This window comes from Sminthopsis crassicaudata, chromosome 3, assembly GCF_048593235.1.
Source record: "Sminthopsis crassicaudata isolate SCR6 chromosome 3, ASM4859323v1, whole genome shotgun sequence".
Taxonomy (NCBI): Eukaryota; Metazoa; Chordata; class Mammalia; order Dasyuromorphia; family Dasyuridae; genus Sminthopsis; species Sminthopsis crassicaudata.
This window is the reverse complement of record NC_133619.1, coordinates 28,648,545-28,667,891: the sequence shown is the minus strand read 5'-3', so window position 1 is coordinate 28,667,891 and position 19,347 is coordinate 28,648,545. Positions and strand designations below refer to the sequence as shown.

At 37.8% G+C, this 19,347-nt stretch overlaps 1 protein-coding gene across 1 annotated transcript in view; it reads left to right on the top strand.

Moving 5' to 3' along the window:
- The window catches only part of TNIK (TRAF2 and NCK interacting kinase), a 412,485-nt gene that overhangs the window by 290,574 nt on the left and 102,564 nt on the right, over positions 1-19,347 (top strand). Inside the window, exons 12-13 of the mRNA XM_074301951.1 lie at positions 1,113-1,179; positions 14,892-15,096. Of these exons, the coding sequence (XP_074158052.1) occupies positions 1,113-1,179; positions 14,892-15,096 (272 nt within the window). The remainder of the gene's footprint in view (positions 1-1,112; positions 1,180-14,891; positions 15,097-19,347) is intronic.

Below are 19,347 nucleotides of genomic sequence, written 5' to 3'. Positions count from 1 at the left end.
ACCTAGAGCATCTGTCTAACAGTAACAGCAGATCCAGGGGTAGGAAGGGTAGAAATTGGTAGGGGTGGGTAGGGAGTAGTCAGATTATATAAAATTGGAGAGTTTTTAAAACTTTGTACATTTTGTATAATACACACTCTGGTTTATCAAGTTATGGTCTATAGACAAATTGTAGGTCCACAGAAATCATAGCTAAAATTCTTGTCACAGAGTATATTTTCCCACCTATGATATTCAAAGCAAAACTATAAACTAATTAAAGCTAATCTTCTCATGGAATAAAGACTCCTCAAGATAGGGAGTTGAAGGGTCAGTGTGGTGCAATGATAAGAATGCTGTACCTGGATGCAGATAGAGGCAAAAAAAAAAAAAAAAAAAGGAAGAAAGAAATGTACATGATAACTATTGTATATTTTAAAGGAATCGAAAGTTATACAAAAGGAACTTGTAATTTCATGTGCAATCATCTTTATTTTAATTATGCTTTGTTATGGAGATGGTTTTATTTCATAAATTAAAAATTAAATAAATACCTCTTCCAAAAAACAACTATTTCCATCTTTTCTCACCTTTGACAATTTGATGGATACTTTAATTTTCATTCTTTTTATTAGTGATTTGGGACATTTTTTCCATGAAGTTGAGGTGACTGTGCCTCAATTGCTATTGTTATCCCCAGCACAGTGCTTGGAACATCTTATTGTTTAATAACTATATGACTGAATTTAATTAAATCACCCCTGCATAAGGTTATTACATAATGAAAGAGTAATTTCCAACATTTTCAATCCCTTTGTTATAGACAGTAGCGATAAGAGAAAAATCTGGAGACAGTTCAAGAAAATATTGAGGGACATTGGTCTTTGTGTCCTTAGCCCTTGGATCAATAAGTAGCCCAATGATTCATGTAGAGAGTCCCAAAGAGTTCTGGGGCTGGAAGCCAAAACCCTTGGAATCATGGCCTGCTCTGTCATAAACCAGCTACATGATGCTAGACAAGTAACATCTCCTCTCTGGCTTTTAATTTTATCCTTTGAGAAATGGATGGAAGGAGATGAACATCATTTTTTCTGATCCCTTCTAACTCTCATGGTCTGTGAATTTAATTGTAGATGAAACAGAATATGAATACAGCGGCAGTGAAGAAGAGGAGGAGGAAAATGACTCTGGAGAGCCCAGGTAAGAAAGAAATCCAAACCATCCCTTTCATTTTTCTCACACTTCTTTGACCTTTGGGTGCTCCTTCTCTTTCTCTTCATCTATTTGCTTCAATGCTCCTTAAAAATGACCTTGTTTAGCTCATTCTTCATTAGTATAATTAAGTATTCAAGAGAATGTCTCTAGAGAAAGCCATACAAAAGAGTCAGACTTTAAGTGTCTTCTTCTCTGTGCCTCTAGGTTTGTAGGGCCTAGTCAAGGGTTCTTTTGCTTATACAAAGATCAGTGGAGAACAAAGGCATTTATTAGAATAATGAGGGTCAAATATCACTTCTGAAAACAGTATCCAGGGAGTCTAAGAAAAGGTGGGATTCTGGGACTTCTATTTAACTATTTCAGCCTCTCCAGGACCTCGCTTTCCTCATCTGTTAAAAAAGGGGGGCCACTGGATTATACTACATAACCTCTTAGGACCATCTCAACTCTAAATCTGTGATCTTATGATCCTTGTCTCTGTGTATTTGTACTCAACTTAAATCTATTAATTAAAATGAAAGAATTAAAATAAAGGAACCAGTTTGCCGTTGGCCATGCCATAATAATATTCACAGAACCTTGTCACTTTGCCACTTAAGGGCTTTCCACACTTGCTGCCAAGCCAACCTTCCTAACTTTATGTCATGGTCCAGTCCTCACAGCTCTGTTCTAGCCAGGGTTGTTGTGAAGGTTAAATGAGATATCCTTAGTCCAATGCCTGGCAAATAGTAAATGCTACAGAAATCTTAGCTTTTATTATTAGAATCAAATGGACCTATTTGCCATGATCCAAACATGGCGTTCCCACGTCTAGCCCCTGTTCCTTTGTATAGATTTTTCCCAGTGATTGGGACTCTCTCCTTCCCTTTTGCCTTTTATAAATCCCTTACTTTATTTGATAATGAGTTTTTGTGTCACTCCCTATTCGAAATCTTTTCTGATATCCTGATTTCTTAGTTTAGTTACATAATCACCATCATCCTTTAAGGTTTACAAAGCTCTTTACAAATACCTCACTTTATCTTCCCAACAACCTTGGAGTTTGGTACTATTATTATCCCCATTTTATAGATGAGGAAATTGAGGTAGACAGAGACTAAATGGCTTGCTTAAGGTTGCACAGCTGGCAAGTATCTAAGACTGGGTTTGTAATTAGGTCTTCTTGCCTCTAGACTCTATTTCCTGTGCCCTTAGCTCTATCTAGGCATATACTTCCATCTTTTTATATATCTTTTTCCCCCATAAAAAAAAAAAAAGCTCTCTGAGAGATTAGTTTTTACTTTCTCTTTGTCCTCCCAGCATAGTGCCTGGAAGTCCTCAATTGCATCCTTTCTGCATTGTCACCCCTCAGTGCTTCAACTAGATATTTTCTCAAACAGAGAGATCCTAACTTGAGAACTGAAAGGTGACTTAAGAGGTCATAAATTACAGGGTAATAGCTTTAGAGCTAGGCAGGATCATGGCAACCATCCAGTCCAGCTCTGGCCCACAAGGATTAAGCATCTTAACCTATTATAAGAGCTGAGATTTGAACCCAGGGCTGGGGCTCTTTCTCCAGTATCACACTCCCTCATTTTTTTATCCCTGTGTTGTCTGCTTTGGTGAATTTGATTCTGAGTTTTCCTCAGTTCTGAACTTTTAAGCCAATAAGCCTGAGGTGAACACCTCACTGTGATTTCTGTTCCCTATGAGAGGTAAACCCGCAATCCTATAAACTCTTTGCCTGCCAAGAGATGGCCAGCTCAGCCGTATCATCTTCCAAGGGCAAAGACCAAAGAATCCCTTCCTTGCACCTGAGGCTTAAAATGTTGGCCAGGACTCATTTGGCCGTGTAAAGATAATGGCTCCCAGGAAACCATGTGGAAAATGAAGCCGTCCTCAGAGGTAGAATACCAAATGTTGTGTCTCCAGTTGTAGCCAGCCCAATCTCACTGGCACATGCTATTTCCCAGTCAGTTATCCAACCGGAGACTTCACAGTCTTTCTGATGGCTACCCATGCAAATTAGGCACAAAACCAATGACATGAGGTGCCCCAAAAGTCTTTGTGCCATTTTAAGTTATTGGAACTTAAAATGCACTCATACTATTGATTCACCTGTGTACTGTTCAAACTGCTCTATGCTTGTGGTGATCTAGCTTCTTCACTTGGCTCTCCCCAACTCACAGGCATGCCATCTGATCATAATTAAGAATTATGTTCATTAGGAGCAGCTAATGGTTCAGTGGATAGAGCACCAGCCCTGAAGTCTGGAGGACCTGAGTTCAAACACTTCCTCCCTGTGTGACCCTGGGCAAGTCACTTAACCCCATTTAACTTTTTTTGTTGCTTCAGCAAAAAAAATAAATGAATAAATATGTTCATAATTGTATGAACTTTTAGAAAATTTTTATATAGTTTATAAACTTTATATCCTATCTTTATAAACTTTATAGCTTTTATATACTTGATAAACTTTAATTTTTATATACTTTTAAAAATTTTTTATCAACTTTAATCCTATTGAATTCCTGAAAAGTAGAGAAGGACATTTTAAAAATTAGATAGCAGCATCCGAGTCATGAACAAGTTGTTCTGCATAGGTGATTTTGATTGAAATCCAGGAAATCTGAGGTCATGACCAATTGATATTTCTGAGGTGTCCTTAATTTTTTAATTGCATTATTAGTCTAGTGCTCTGTTCACTGCTATAACTCTAAGGATGCCAGGGTGACCACACCCACACTAGGCCACAAGAACCCAGAGTTACCACCATTCACAATGAGCCAGTCATCAAAGGAGAACTTGTATTCAATCATTATTTGTTGAATGCTGAAAGATTCCAAAGCACTGGCAGGTGGGGCATGGGATATGAACAAAGCAGGTTGAAGAAACCCAAACCTTAGAAAGCTTCCAGTCTAACTGGGGCAATGAGACTTCTGCCATCTCAAAGGAACTGCAGTCCAGGGGAATTAATGTTTAGTTTAGAGTCAGTTCCAATCCTGTCTCTGATTCTTTTTCTGACCGTGGCTAATTAACACCACTATTCTCAGTTTCTATTTCCTTATCTATACCTTTAGGGTTTATGTTTTTGAGCCTAGGATCTGGGTAGCATTCACTCATGGCAAATGATCTTGAAGAGAACAAGACATATCTCTGTTTATTTTCAAGCTTTCAGGGAAGGCCTAATGTTCTGGTCAGTTCATGTCTAGGGAACCTCATCACGAAGGCACCATTATCCTAGAGTCCCATTAAGATAAGCATTTATTAAATACCTATATTGTGGCAGGTGTCGTACTAGATACTAGGGGTACAAAGCAAAAGTGAAGTAACTCCTGGTGTCAAAGAGCTTATATTTTATTAGTGTTAACTCTCCCTTTCTCTCCATATGTGTATATGTGTGTATATATTTATACATATGCATATGTGTTTGTGACTATATTATATAATATAATGTATATGATAAAATATATAATAGCAATACATATTAATATATTCTAAATAAATGGAGTAATTTTCAGGGTAGCTAGCTGGTGCAGTGGATAAAGCCTCAGGCCTTAGTCAGGAAGAACTGCATTCAAATCTGGCCTTAGACACTTACTGTCTGTGTGACCCTGGCCAACTTACTTCACCTTGTCTGCCTCAGTTTCCTCATTTGTAAAATGAGCTGCAAAAAAAAAAAAAATGGCAAACCACTCCATTAGCCTTGCCAAGAAAACCTCAAATGAAGTCATGAAGAATCAGACATGGCTGAAATGACTCAATTTTTTTTGGGGGGGGGAATAATAGCAGCAGGGAGGATTGGGAAAGGTTTCTAGTAGGAAGTGGCCTTCAGTTGACCTTTGAATGAAACCAGGAATTCCACGTGGAAAGAATATATTCCTGTTGTCTGGAACAATCTTTGCAAAGAGCCGGAGGAGAGAGATGTGAGAAATGGCAAGAAAAGACCAGTTGAAGGAGGGAGAGCATTAATATCTAATAAGGATGGTAAGTTAGAACCAGGTTACAAGCAGGTTTAGACATCAGAAAGCTCTGCCTTTGATCCTAGAAGAAAAAGGCATTCACAAGGTCTATTATTCAGGGAAGTAACATTGTTCGGTACTTTTGGAAAATCCTCAGAGGCTTATGGTTCATTCATTGCTGCAGAAAGTAACCAAAAAGAAAAAAAAAGTCAAATTTGAGGTTGCTATAATTTTCTTTAATCTGGCAACTATCCAGGACTGCCAGTCTCTGGGCAGTGTAATAGCCTTAAGCACAGGGTAAACTGAGTCTCCTTTCCAAGTCCCCATAGAAATTTTTTCTAGGTGTAAAAGATAAAAGTTCTACTCAAATCTTCCCTCAGGGCCTTGGTTCAAGTATCATTCTCTGGTAATCACCCCATGGCCTCTCTGTGCTGATTATGAGGTAGAATTTTAGAATTGGAAAAATCTTAGAGACAATCTAATCCAAACCCCTCATTTTACAGATGCTACAACTGAGGCATGGAGAAGTTTACATGATTTTCCCATGATCATATAGCTAGTTGGTGTCAGAAGAGGGATTCAAAGGTGGATTTACAAAGCAAGTGTTCTTTTTATGGTACCAGGTTGGGACACACAAAGAAAGTTGGCCCACAGCCTAGAGGGGTGATAAGTCATATACAAACAGCTAGACTACACCATAAGAAAGGCTCAGAGAAAAAGGCCAAGAAGGAAAGAAGAAAGCTTCAAGGAAGAGATAATCCTTGCTTAGACTGTGAGGGATAGATGGAAACTGCTAAGACAATTCTAGAGGGAATGAGAATTTTTGCAAGAGACAAGACCAGAAACTTAGCAAAGAGTGAGAACAACAGCAAACAGCCCTGTTGCAGCATAGGGTCTTGGAGCAGTTGCCTATTTGAAAAGGCAAGTGGAATAAAAATGACTTTGCTCCCAGTTTTCATTTGCCTCTGAACAGTTGAAAATAAACAATCTCCCATGGGGCAAAAATTGAGGAGAAAAATGTGGGTGCCTCTATCTTACTCCTTCTTGGGCTTCCCTCCTTCACTGGCCACCCCCGTGTGGAAGGGTCCAACTCACATCAAGACATTGCAGGTGGGTAGAAGAATCCCAGAGTGGGCCTAGTCTCAGAACAGAAACCATTCTAGCCCCTTGCACAAATTTCAGGATTTCAGTAACCCTTGATTTTCCTGGTAAGGATTTGCTCTCTACCAGTGTAGATTGTACCCTAAAGTAGGTGGTAATTGCCAGGGACACCAAAAAATCAGGATCCTGTGGCTAATCTGCTGGTACACTTCTCCCACTATAGTGAGGGCTGGTCTTAAGAACACAAGAGTACTAAGACTTGCACTCAGTCATTTGATCAGCAAGCATTCATTAAGCTCCTGCCTGACACTAGATACAGAGACATAAAGCAAAATAGCATACATTCTAGAGGGAAGTTGTTCTGTTATTTTTCACTTGTGTCTGATCCTTCATGACCCTATTTGGGTTTTTCTTGGCAGAGATACTGGAGTGGTTTTCCATTTCCTTCACCGGCTCATTTTACAGATGTAGAAACTGAGGTAAACTTGGTTAAGTGCCTTGCCCAAGGTCATACAGTTAGTAACTTTCTAAGGTGGATTTAAACTCAGGAAGATGTATCTCCCTGATTTCAGGCATTCTGGGAACTTTGGCACTACCTAGCTACCCCTCTAGAGGGGTACATTTACATACATTATACATATACTTTTACATATACATTTAAAATATATATATATATATATATATATATGTATCATATATATTATATATATATAATTTATTATATATATATATATTTACAATATATTTACATATATTATATTTTCAGTGATGATTTCTGAATGCATATATAGACAAATTAAATTTATATACTAAAAGAGCAATAAATGAAACATCAGGACAGCCCAAGTAGAATGCCAAAGGGCACGGGGAAGGTACTTTCCTATCTGTCAAATAAATAGTTTCTCTGAACCGGGCCTTCCTCCGGCCCCAACTTCAACATAGAAATTCTCAGCTCTAAACCATGTTAGGGGAAGGGGTCATAGAGATCCCTGACCATTGGGGATCAGATTCAGAACATGTATGTGTGTGTGTGTGTGTGTGTGTGTGTGTGTGTATGTTTCTGTGCTTATGTGACAGACAGATAGACAAGATAGACAGCTGAGAAGGATTAAAATGCATAGAGAAAGTGTCACTGTTGGTTCTGGATATAGATACTGGAAAATTAACAAAAAAAGGGAAAATTGAAATCTAAATTTGACTATATAAAATTATGCTAATTACAGTCATTTATAAGAACTAATTACCATACAAACAATAACCATTATGCAGCTCATTAATATCTGCCAGATTAATTTTGTTGTAAGTTTTATTTGATGGCAACACTAATCTGTTTGTGGTTGCTCAGTTTTCTGATGCTCATTTGGCACAATCATTTGTTCTCTCTATATTTTTTTTTAAATCAGGAGGAATATTAGATAAGGTTAATTTGTAATTAGCATACACATTGCACCTGCATTCTAGTGCTTAAAATTATTTATTCTCAAGTAGCTTAAACATGTTTCTTGAAATATTATTTATAGTATTATTTTATGTGGGGAGAGTAAGTTCTCTACCCAGTCCCCTGGTCCCTGGTTTTATTCTAAATTCTGTTCATTTCAACAAATATATAATAATGTTTAAAAGAATTATTGGATTGCTTGCTATCTTGGGGAGGGGTGGGGAAGAGAGAGGAAGAAAAATTTGGAATACAAGGTTTTGCAAAGGTGAATGCTGAAAACTATCTCTGCATATATTTGGAAATGTAAAAGTCAATAAAAATATATATACATATATCTATATATACATCTTTACATATATACATATATACACATATATTTATTATAAATCTACATCTATATCTATAAAATTAATCTATTTATAAATCTATAAAAATATATAAATATACAAAGCATTAAGGATACAGTAGTATCCTGACTTGGAGAAGCTTGCCACCTAATGACTGAGGAGATTATCAAATACTATACTTTAAGTATGTTATCTCAGATAATCTTCACTAAAACTCCATGAAGTCATTATGAGTTATAACTCTCTTTTAAATTGTGGAAAGTGACTCAGAATAGTGTCCATAATTAAAAGTTACTAAATGTTAGAGAAGGATTTCAGCCCATATCATACTTTCACAAGATCCAGCATCTTATCTGCCCTAATACTCTATGAAGGAAAAGAGTATGAGATGAGATTGATTTCAAGTCAAATTGTAGAGGACTTTAAAGGATGCAATAAGAAGGTTTAACTGTATTCTTCAAGCAATGGGAAGTTACTGAAAATGGAGTCTTTAACATCATCAGATTTTCTTATAAATTAAACTTTATTTACAAGTAGAAATATTACCAATAGTTTTCATCTTGATATTACCAGTGATAAAACCGCATTTACAAATGATGGGTTTTGGTCCCTTAAGGTGTGGCAGCCGCATTAGCACCCTGGATACCTTAGAATTAGCCGGAGTCGGGATAAGCAAAAGTCTTTATTCTTGATCTTTAGCAGTAGAAGTCAAGAGGGTGGACAAGCAGGAATTCTGCGACTTCAGCTCCTCGTCTCCCACCTAGAAGTGACCATGGCTAGTCTCCCTGCACCTCCTAGTCCTTGCCATAATTTTCTGTATACACCAAATGATCGGGCCAGCACAGGATAGGGGGAAGGACCATTTTCCAAGCATATTCTTATAGAGTATTGCCAAATCAATAATTAGCCTCAAGTGCTTGATTGTCCAACCTCAATGCATTGACTCAAGAGTTTCAGCCCTTTATATCTCCCACTTTCTTTTGTTTTAGAACACAGGTGGTCACGCCATCCCTGACTTCTCAGGGAGGTGAGAACCCCAGAAAGGAGGTGAAAACACCTTCCCTGACTTGTCAGGAAAGGAGGTGAAAACACTGAAAAGGAGGTGATCATGACCTCACTGACTTCTCAAGAAGGGAGATAAAAAGCACCAAAGGGAAGTGGGGATTACTGGCCAGTTTCTGGGCTGAAGGGTCTTATTAGAAACAGGTATACACAAACCCATCAGTATGGGAGGTATTTATTACATAAGCACTAAGCATTAACACACAGGCTATTAGTGATGACTCTCCCCACAGCCTGTACAGGATTGATGAGGTGTAACAAACATGAATTGTACATGCAAGTAGTGATATAACAAACAATATAAATCAACACAGTCTTGTAAAAGATTTCCAGAAGTCCTAGAAGGAGGGTATGTAAACAACAGTCACACACTTTCTTCAGCAACCAAGAGATAGTCCAAAACCAATCTATTGTCCATTAATTCATGTGTCAGGGAATCCAATGATCCCCACAAGTTTTTGAATTCCTGCAAGTCTTTTTATGTGTTAGGGAATCCAATGATTCCTGCAGATTTTGAAGTCTTGCAACAGTTTTATCATTTCTCAGAAAATCCAGATTCCTGAGGGTTTTCAAGTCCTACAACAGTCTTATCATGTCTCAGAGAATCCAATGATTCCTGAGGGTTTTCAAGTCCTACAACAATCTTTTCATGTCTCATGGATTCCAATGATTCCTGAGGGTTTTGAAATCCTACAATAGTCTTATCATGTCTCAGAGAATCCAATGATTCCTGAAGGTTTTGAAGTCCAAAAATTTTTGATGTCCATGAGTCAAACTCCATAACAGCCAGGCTCTTATGGTCTCCTCTAAAGGAGAGCCTTGGGTAGTCCTAGTATAATCCTTCTACAAACCTCATTAGCATTTTCTTTAACAAGTTGCCTTATAATAATGTCTGTTACTGCATTTTCACCATTAGTTCATATGACAGAAGTCTGCAAACATCCCACAAAATCAGCAAAGGGTTAATTTGATCCTTGTACAATTTTTGTGAAGGTCTCACCCTTGTCGTTTTTACTGGGGAGAAAATCTTTGATAGCAGCAGCAGCAATTTGCTCATATGCTGCTAAGGGGTAATTAATCTGTACTGAAATTTCTGCATAAGAACCTGTACTTGCTAGTTGGTCATAGGTGATTGGAGGATTAACTCCACTATGACTATTTTGTTGAGCTTGTATCCTACAGAGCTCACTATATTCAGAAAGCCACAATAAGTTTTGTCCAGGTTCTAAGCATGTCCTTGTTATAGATTTCCAGTCCCTAGGGGTTAAGACTCATAAGCCAAATTCTGTAATAATATCTTAACATAAGCTGATGTAACCCCATAAAGAGAGCAAGCCTTTTTCAGGTCTTTGAGGATTTCTATATCAAAAGGAATGTATCTTCTACTTTTTTGATCTGAAGAGTTAAACTGTTGAATCACAGGATATATTCCTGTTTTCAAATCAGCTAAATCCTGTACTTATTCTGTGGCTTTAGGTAGAGCCTTTTGCAATCTAGTCATAGGAGGGGGTGATTGCTGGGGGGGAGGTGCTAATGATATTACCACCCCTCCCACTACTCCTCCTCCCTCCATCCCAGAAAGTGAAGTTGATGGGGGCATGTCAAGAACCAGTTCTGGTTTAGGCGGTGTTTAAGCTGCCTGGTCAGAGTGAGAATCACCATGAGCCCTTCATCCTCACTTAAATTCCACATGCCCTCTAGTGATATTGCTTATTAGTCCCTTCATTGTCTTCCTCTTTTTCTTCACACTTCCTCATCTGGCTGTTCTGAAAATTTTTCTTTTTCCATAACTTGCAGGATTCTTTAATGCCAATTGTATTATGTTGTATAAATAGAATGTTTCCTTGGAAATTGATTGAGGATCTTTATCATTGTATTATTCACAAAGTTGTTGTCCTACCAGCTTCCAATTATCTGGCCCTGTTTCTTCTTCCTTTAAGAACTAAGGGGACATGCATTCCAATGTATCCAAGAATCTAGTGATCTGAAACCAAGTTGTAATTAAACCTTGTCCCTTGATCATCTTAAGCATGCTTTCTATAGTGCCCCCTCAGGGTGGGGGTGAGGATGGGGGAGAATCTTTTCCTAATATCTGTCCCATTTCAGCTAGAAAAGGTTACTAGTTTTACCCTTAACAAAGTAAGTTCCCTGTTTGTCTATTAAAATACTCACCCTATTTCCTGGTCCCTGAGGGCTTCTTCAGTGAAATTAGGGTCTTTGGTCCTGCATTGGGCACTAAATGTGGCTACTGCATTAGCACCCTGGATACCTTAGAATCAGCCAGAGTCAGGATAAGCAAAAGTCTTTATTTTTGGTCTTTAGCGGTTGAAGTGAAGAGAGTGGACATGTAGGATCTCGCAACCTTACCTCCTTGTCTCTCTCACTGAAGTGACCCTGGCTAGTCTCACTGCACCTCCTAATCCCTCCCACAATTCTCTGTATACACCAAACAAATGGGCCAGCACAGGATAGTGGGAAGGGCCATTTTCCAAGCATATTCTTATAGAGTATTGTCCAATCAGTAATTAGCCCCAAGTGCTCTATTGTCTGACCTCAGTGCATTGACTCAAGAGTTTCAGCCCCTTACATTAAGGACTCTATACTACAACAATCCTTTAGGAAAATGAGTCATTTCTGTTAATGCTTTGTTGGGAGTGGGAAATTGGGGTATGGTATTATATGATGATGTGTCATTTGCACTTGGTTCCAAATCACATAATTATTATCCACACCTCTAATATTTCAAACACTGCTTGTTTGGTGGGTTGGTTGGTGGAGCAGGGCAGTGGGAAGAGGAGAATTGGGAATTATCATTGTTTAATTTTGCCTTTCAAAATGTACTGTAATTTTTTATTTTGATGCAACATATACTTCTCCACAAACATTCTTGATAAACTCCCTACAGACCAGACTGTCCCTAAAAAATAAACTTATCCATTACTAGCAAAGAGAAAGAATTTGTCCTTGAACTTCAATAGTATTCTAATGACATTGACTCTTGTTTATGACAAGACTTTCTTTGCTTTTCCCACATTTCCCTTTGCAGCACTCCCTCTGGGCTTTCCCCAAGCTCTGACTCAGAGAGTCAGTCTTCAGGAAGACCCAAACTCCTGAAATTATGACTTTTGAGCCTCTACATGTGCCTTAAGTAGTCACCTGGAACAATGAGCTCAAAAATTTTATTTACTAATATGCATTGTAAGAATGGTAACTTCAAACTACTGTCCTTAATTATACATCATTAATGGCAGAGTAAGCACATTCATCGGGTTCCATAGTAGGAAATCATACTCATGTATGACTAAGACCATTAATGACCTTACTGGCTGTAGCCCCACTTTCTCATCTTCAAAACTGTAGTTCTATGATTCTATTAAATTGGGTCTTTTAAAAAAGTAACCCTATGTGTAATCCCTATAAAAATTATAAGATCTGGAAAAAAATCTAAGACAATGTAGCAAACTCTACTAGACTCACAATGTTTTCTCCATACTCGCCTGGTACCTTCTATTGAGTGAGTAGTTGTACAACTAGACATCATGCCTTATGGAAGTATTGGCAGAAGAAAGGAGGGAGAGAAAAGTATCATATTTCCCTGAGAACTAAGGAATGATTTCTTCTCAAGACCTAGATTCTTCTTCAAAATCTGGTACTCTTGTACAATGTCAGAAAGAAGATTCCTTAGAAATATTTTGATTGTCTAGAAAGTGCATCCTGCTTTTCTAAGGACACCAGAGGCATGGTCAATATTTTTGCCAGCCAATGACTAGCTACTCTCTAACACCTCATAAAATATTAATAAAGAATAAACCATCCTTTAGGCCTTTGTTATCTTTTCTCAACCTGACTGTTATTTTCCATGTTTGCCTCAACTGGGCAAGGGGAAAATCAATTAATCAATCCTGATCAGTTCCCCTACCCAGATACCTTTATTTTCACTCTCATAATCATCACATAGATAGCTCTTTTGGCTCATCTTTCCTTTTCTATATCCCTAATCCAAATCTTCTGATATTTCAGTAAATCAATGAATAGACATTTATTAAGCACTATGTATATACCAGGTACAAATAAAATAAAATAAAATGATGAAAATAAAAGCAACCTTTCTCTCAACAGACTAACATTCTGTTAAGGAAAAAAATGCATGCATATATATATATATACATACATATATATCTATATATGTATGTATATATATATATATATATACACACACACATACATCTATAAATTAAATGTGTATGCATATATATATATATAAAACAAACACAAAATAAATGCATAATAGATAAAAACAATATAGTTAGGGAGGGAGAATATTAGCAATTGGGGGCATCATATAGATGCTTCATCTATTGCATGCATGAACTACTATTACAATTCAATAAAACATGTTGAACCATTTAGTGGATATGTATTAGTGGAAATTTGGAGCTACAGTTGGACTAGATGCCTCTGAGCTTCCTAGCAAAACTGTAGTTCTATGATTCTATTAAATTGGGTCTTTTAAAAAAGTAACCCTATGTGTAATCCCTATAAAAATTATAAGATCTGGAAAAAAATCTAAGACAATGTAGCAAACCACCATCTTTTAAATACCCATTGTAATTCAGAGTACCATTTCAAGGGCTGTAGGACATTCCGGGCAAGTGCTAAATGATGGTAGTATCACTGCCAGAACAGAAGGAAAATTGGATTTGGCTCCTAAAAGAGGAGCCAGATGTCCCTGTTATACAGACCACCAGACACATTCTTCATGTGGAGTAGTGTGTGGTGGGGGAAGGATGCAGGGGAGGGGAATTGGTTATTTTATAACTTGCATTTTGTAATATTGTTTCTAGTTCTTTGAAAGTCTGGATTTGTTGAACCTTAGATGTAGTTTAAAATGAGTGAATAAGTGAAAGATAGATGAAAGGAGAGAGAAAGAAGGAGAGAGAGAAAGAAAGAAAGAGAAAAAGAGAAAGAGATAAAGAAAGAGAAAGAAAGACAACTAGATAGATAGATTAATGATAGAGCAAAATTTTATTAAGGACTTATGCCGATTAGACTAAGTGCTGGGAGTATAAATATATGCAAGCAAGATAGTTGTTGACCACAAGGAAGTTATATCCCAATGAGATAATACAACACATAAAGAAGATAACTGGGAAGCACTGAGGGAGTAAAAACCCAGAAACTAGGAGAGGAGAAGGTAGAGTGGTGATTGGAGTATAGTCAACAATTAGTCAATAAACATTTTTTAAAATTCTTAAACAGGCTATATAAACAGAGTTTTTATATAACACCCTTCTTTTTTTCTATTGGGATGCCTTTAGTGCAGTGTTTAGCATACAGTAGGTGTTTAATAAAAGCTTATAACCTTGACTTAATTGGCTTTGTTAGCTGTATTGATGATTTTTTGTAACTAAATAAAAAATATTAAATTCTATTTGAGCTCTTAGATCCGTGGCTGTCATACTAGATTTTATATGTTGTGTTATTTATCAAGAATGTCTTCATTGTAATTATTAGTATTTTTACCAAAATGAACGGTTGGATTCTATTACCAATTTATTTGGTGCTAATGGTCACTTTAATAAGTTAGAGATGATTTATGGTAGTGTATTATAAGGGGTGTGAAGCCAACAGCTTTCACATTGCCCATGGCTAAGATCCACCTTCCCCAGGTAGATGAGGGAAAGATGCACTAAATATTGGGCTTCTCCTGCCGAGAACTGATCTTGTTTGTGATGCCGTCCCACCTCTGGGGGAGCGTTCTTTTCTTTTAGCATCCCCGTTCTCACCGCCTTTTCTCTCCCCACATAGCTCCATCCTGAACTTGCCTGGTGAATCCACCCTGAGAAGGGACTTCTTGCGGCTTCAGCTGGCCAACAAGGAACGTTCCGAGGCCCTGCGACGCCAGCAACTGGAACAGCAACAACGCGAGAATGAGGAACATAAACGCCAGTTGTTGGCAGAGCGTCAGAAACGCATTGAGGAGCAGAAAGAGCAGCGCCGCAGGCTGGAGGAGGTAGGCAGGGACCAGGGATGCTCAGCTCCACCGACTGGCGTGGGCAGTTCTGGCCAGAGAGTGCTGGGAGCTATAGAGACTGAGGTGAGAGGGGGGGCCAAAAAATGAGGAGTTTCCAGTTCTTCCTCTTGGAAGTTTTTTTGCTCCATGAAACAAACATTTATGGAAATAGATCTTAAGAATATATCTCTTATATATTAAGAATATATTGTTAATGTCTTTGGGAAATGGGAAATATTGGGCAAATCATGGCGAAAAAGTTATCTTAACAATTCTAGTTATCAAAAGTATAATGTTGGTTCAAGAGGTAATGGACTTCTGTGTTATTATATCTAATGTATTTAGTAATGTCTTTAGTAAAGATTTAGTAAATGTTTAGATTTAGATCTAATGTCCTACTAAACTTATCATCTGATAAGATGTACCAGGCCTACAGTCAGGAAGATTCATCCTACTTCAGACACAATTCAGCTGTGACATCTTGAGCAAGTCACTTAACTCTGTTTGCCTCAGTTTCCTCATCTGTCAAATGAGCTGGAGAAGGAAATGGCAAACCACTCCAGTATCTCTGCCAAGAATACTCCAAGTTAGGTCACAAAGAGTCAGACACAATTAAAAAATGACTGGAAAGACAAGCTTTGTCAGACTGTGCCAGGAGGATTGAGAAAGGCTTCTTTCAGAATAGAGGATTTTTATTCAAAATTTAAGAGACACCAGGAAACATAGGTGAGAATTTCAGATCTGGAGAACACAAGCAATCTATCAACAAAATTCAGTAGCATCCCTAATGCTAGGCACTTAGGGATATAATCAGTCCATAAATTAGTATTTATTAAGTACCTCTCTGTGCTAGGCTTTGTGATACAAAGCCAAAAAAACAAAACAAAACAAAAAAACATTCTTAACTTCAAGCAACTTAGGTTTAATTATTAGGAAGTTCTGGGGGCAGCTAGGTGGCGGCAGTGGATAGAGCACCAGCCTTGAATTCAGAAGGACCCGAGTTCAAATTTGGTCTCAGACACTTAACACTTCCTAGCTGTGTGACCCTGGGCAAGTCACTTAACCCCAGCCTCAGAAAGAAAAAAAAATTATTAGGAAGTTCTAAGTACATAGGGATGTCCTATATACACACATGTTATATGTATGTGCATGTGTATACATGTACACATGTTTATAGAGCAATATAGGAAATGATAGTCAAAATATGAAGTAGGCCACTTGGGCTGAAATCCAGCATGTACAGGAAAAAGTAATATGTAATCAACTTGGAAAGCTAGATTGAGCTAGAATCATGAAAACCCTTAAAAATTAAACAGAGGAGCTTGTATTTCATTTTAACTGTAATAGGGAAGCACTGATACTCCTAGAGTAGGTATGTAGGGGTGTGCCACAGTCAAACAGGCCATTGAGGTTTTTTCTTAATTAGTTGGGATTGAACTGGTGATGAGTACTCAGATACCTTTACTCTCTGGGATTCTGCAGGTGCTGCTTCTGGTGCCTGAACTGCTCCTAACATCATAGCTTTGATAAAGCATATTCCATTTCACCTTCTATAGCATTATGTGCTTTTATATAATTTTATAAGGTTGAACTTAATGGCATTCCCCCTGCACATTGAATTCAAAAGCCTTTTCTATTTTCTTCAAAGTTCCAAGAAATTGATAATGAGCTAAAATAAGTTCAACAAAAAAGCACATATCATATGTGTATATATACATATTGTGTGTATGTGTGTATATGTGTATATATATACATATATACATATATATATTTTTTTTTTGGCTGAAGCAGTTGGGGTTAAGTGACTTGCCTAGGGTCACACAGCTAGGAAGTGTTAAGTGTCTGAGAGCAGATTTGAATTCGGGTCCTCCTGACTTCAGGGCTGGTGCTCTATCCACTGTGCCACCTAGCTGCCCTGTGTGTGTGTGTGTGTGTGTGTGTGTATACATATATATATATATATATATATATTTAACTGATATACATATGTGTGTATGGGTGTGCATAATATATATCAGCTTAAAATTATATGTGTGAAGTATTGTGCTATAGACTGGAGAGAGAATCTCAAAGTGGAGACAGTAAGAGGTTGGGTCCTAGAAAAGACCTCCATGCAGAAGGCATGATTGGAGCTGACTCCTGAAGGATTCCAGTGAAGTCCAAAGGTAGAGACAGAAAGGAAAATGATCAGGTGTCAGAGAAATTCAGTGAAAAGGCAGATAGTCAGAAATTAGAGTATTACATACAAGGAAGAGCAAGATGGCCAGTGTGGTTGGGTCTTAAAGTATGTGAAGTTAATTTAAGTCAAGTCAGCATTTATTAAGCACCTACTATATATCAGGTACAGTGCTAAGTGACAAAGATACAAAGAAAGATCAAAAAGATCTCTGATCCCAAGGAAGTCGTGGGCCAAATGTGGGGGATGACAAGCAAACAAATATATACAATAAGCTAGATTCAGGATAATTGAAGAAGAAGCCCAAAGGGAAGGCAGCAGCATTAATTTGGGATTGGGAAAGGCATCTTATAGAAGCGTCTTTTCATTAGAATTTAAAGGAAGACAGAAAGACTGGGGGGACCGGCAGCAAGTATACACCATTGAAAGAACAATGAATGTGGAAGGGATCGGTTGTAAGAAGCCTGGAAAGGATGGGGAGTAGGTTCTGAAGAGCTTTAGAAGCAAGACAAAGGATTTTAGATTTGATCCTGGAGTTAATAAGTGACAAAGGCAGACCTGAGCTTTAGAAAAATCACTCTGGCAGCTGAGTGAAAGGTGGACTGGATCAGGGAGAGACGATGCAGAGAGATCAGCCAGAAGACTATTACAATATACCAAGTGAGAGGTGATAAAGGCCTGTTCCTGACAATGTGTTCTCTAGATATATACAAAAGAGATATAAGGCGATGGTGGGAGCAAGGTACTAGTACAACTGGTGGGATGTATATTGGCAGGATAGCGGGAAGTGTACCAGACCTGGAATTAGAAAAAAACTTGGGTTTAAAACCTGTCTCAATCTATATTGTGGTGGGCAAATGATTTTCCCTAAGCCTCAGTTTTGTCTTCTGTAAAATGTGTATGTAGTGTCTGTAGCATGGGAATTCTGCAGCAGAAAATCACTTTTTTTGAGATATAAGGCTCTCAGAAATCTGACACCACTCAGATTTCTACTCCATGCCCTGTACTCCCTGCATTGGATGGTCCAATCAAAATAGTGTACATTTTCCTACCCAAATAATACCTATTATTATATTTCTCAACTTTTTCTCAAGTTTCTTCTTCTAGTAGCAAGGCAACATGAAGAGGGGTAAGGAAAAGTAGACATGAGATGTTCTCCACCTCTGTATCTTTGATCTTTGTTTCTTCTACCTGGGAGGGACCCTCTTATTCACCTCTTTAATTCCTATTATTTTTTAAAGTATAACTTATATTCCACTTCTTTGAGAAAGCTTCACTTCCCTAGTTACTCCAGTTGGTAATTATTATTATTAATAATAATTAAAATAATAATAACAGTATTTATATTCTTTACATATGTTACTTTATTTGATCGACAGCTGAGAAGTAAGTGCAATTATTGTGCCCATTTTATAGATGGGGAAATTGAGGCAGAGAGCAATCACACAGCTACTAAGTATCTGAGGCAGTATTCAAACAGCTCCTTCTGACTCCCAAGTTCAAAACAATGTCCACCTCTTTGCTTCCTCTCCAATCTCACAGAAAGCTTTGTTTTGTTTCTCTCTAGAACTTAGCTTATCATGTAATGCTGCTGATTATAGTTCCCTGTGTATTTTTCTTATACTCCTGAAATATATAAGCTACATAAAAGTAGGGACCATGGGTTACTTCCATTCTAGTCCCCTTCACAAACTTATGAAGTAATTTCATAATAAATGTCAGTGTATGTTAGTTCAAAGAGCATCAATGCTGGTGATGAAAGTCCTGGGTTCAAATTCTTGAGCAAGTCACTTAACTTTCAGAGCCTCCATCTCTCTTTTATAAAATGTGGTTGTTGGACTCAATGACCTCTGAGGTCATTTCCTGTTTCAGATCTCTGGATGTCCCCCAAGCCTAACCTACTATCCTTCCTCCCCTCTGCTCCTTGATTCCCTGGGCATCCTTCTACCCTCAATTCAAATCTTATTTGCCACATTAGTCCTCTCCCAGACTCCCCACTGCTAGTGCCTGCCTCCATAAGTCTCTCCCAGTTATATTATTTCTACCTTATGTATGCATAATTGTTTCCATGTCTT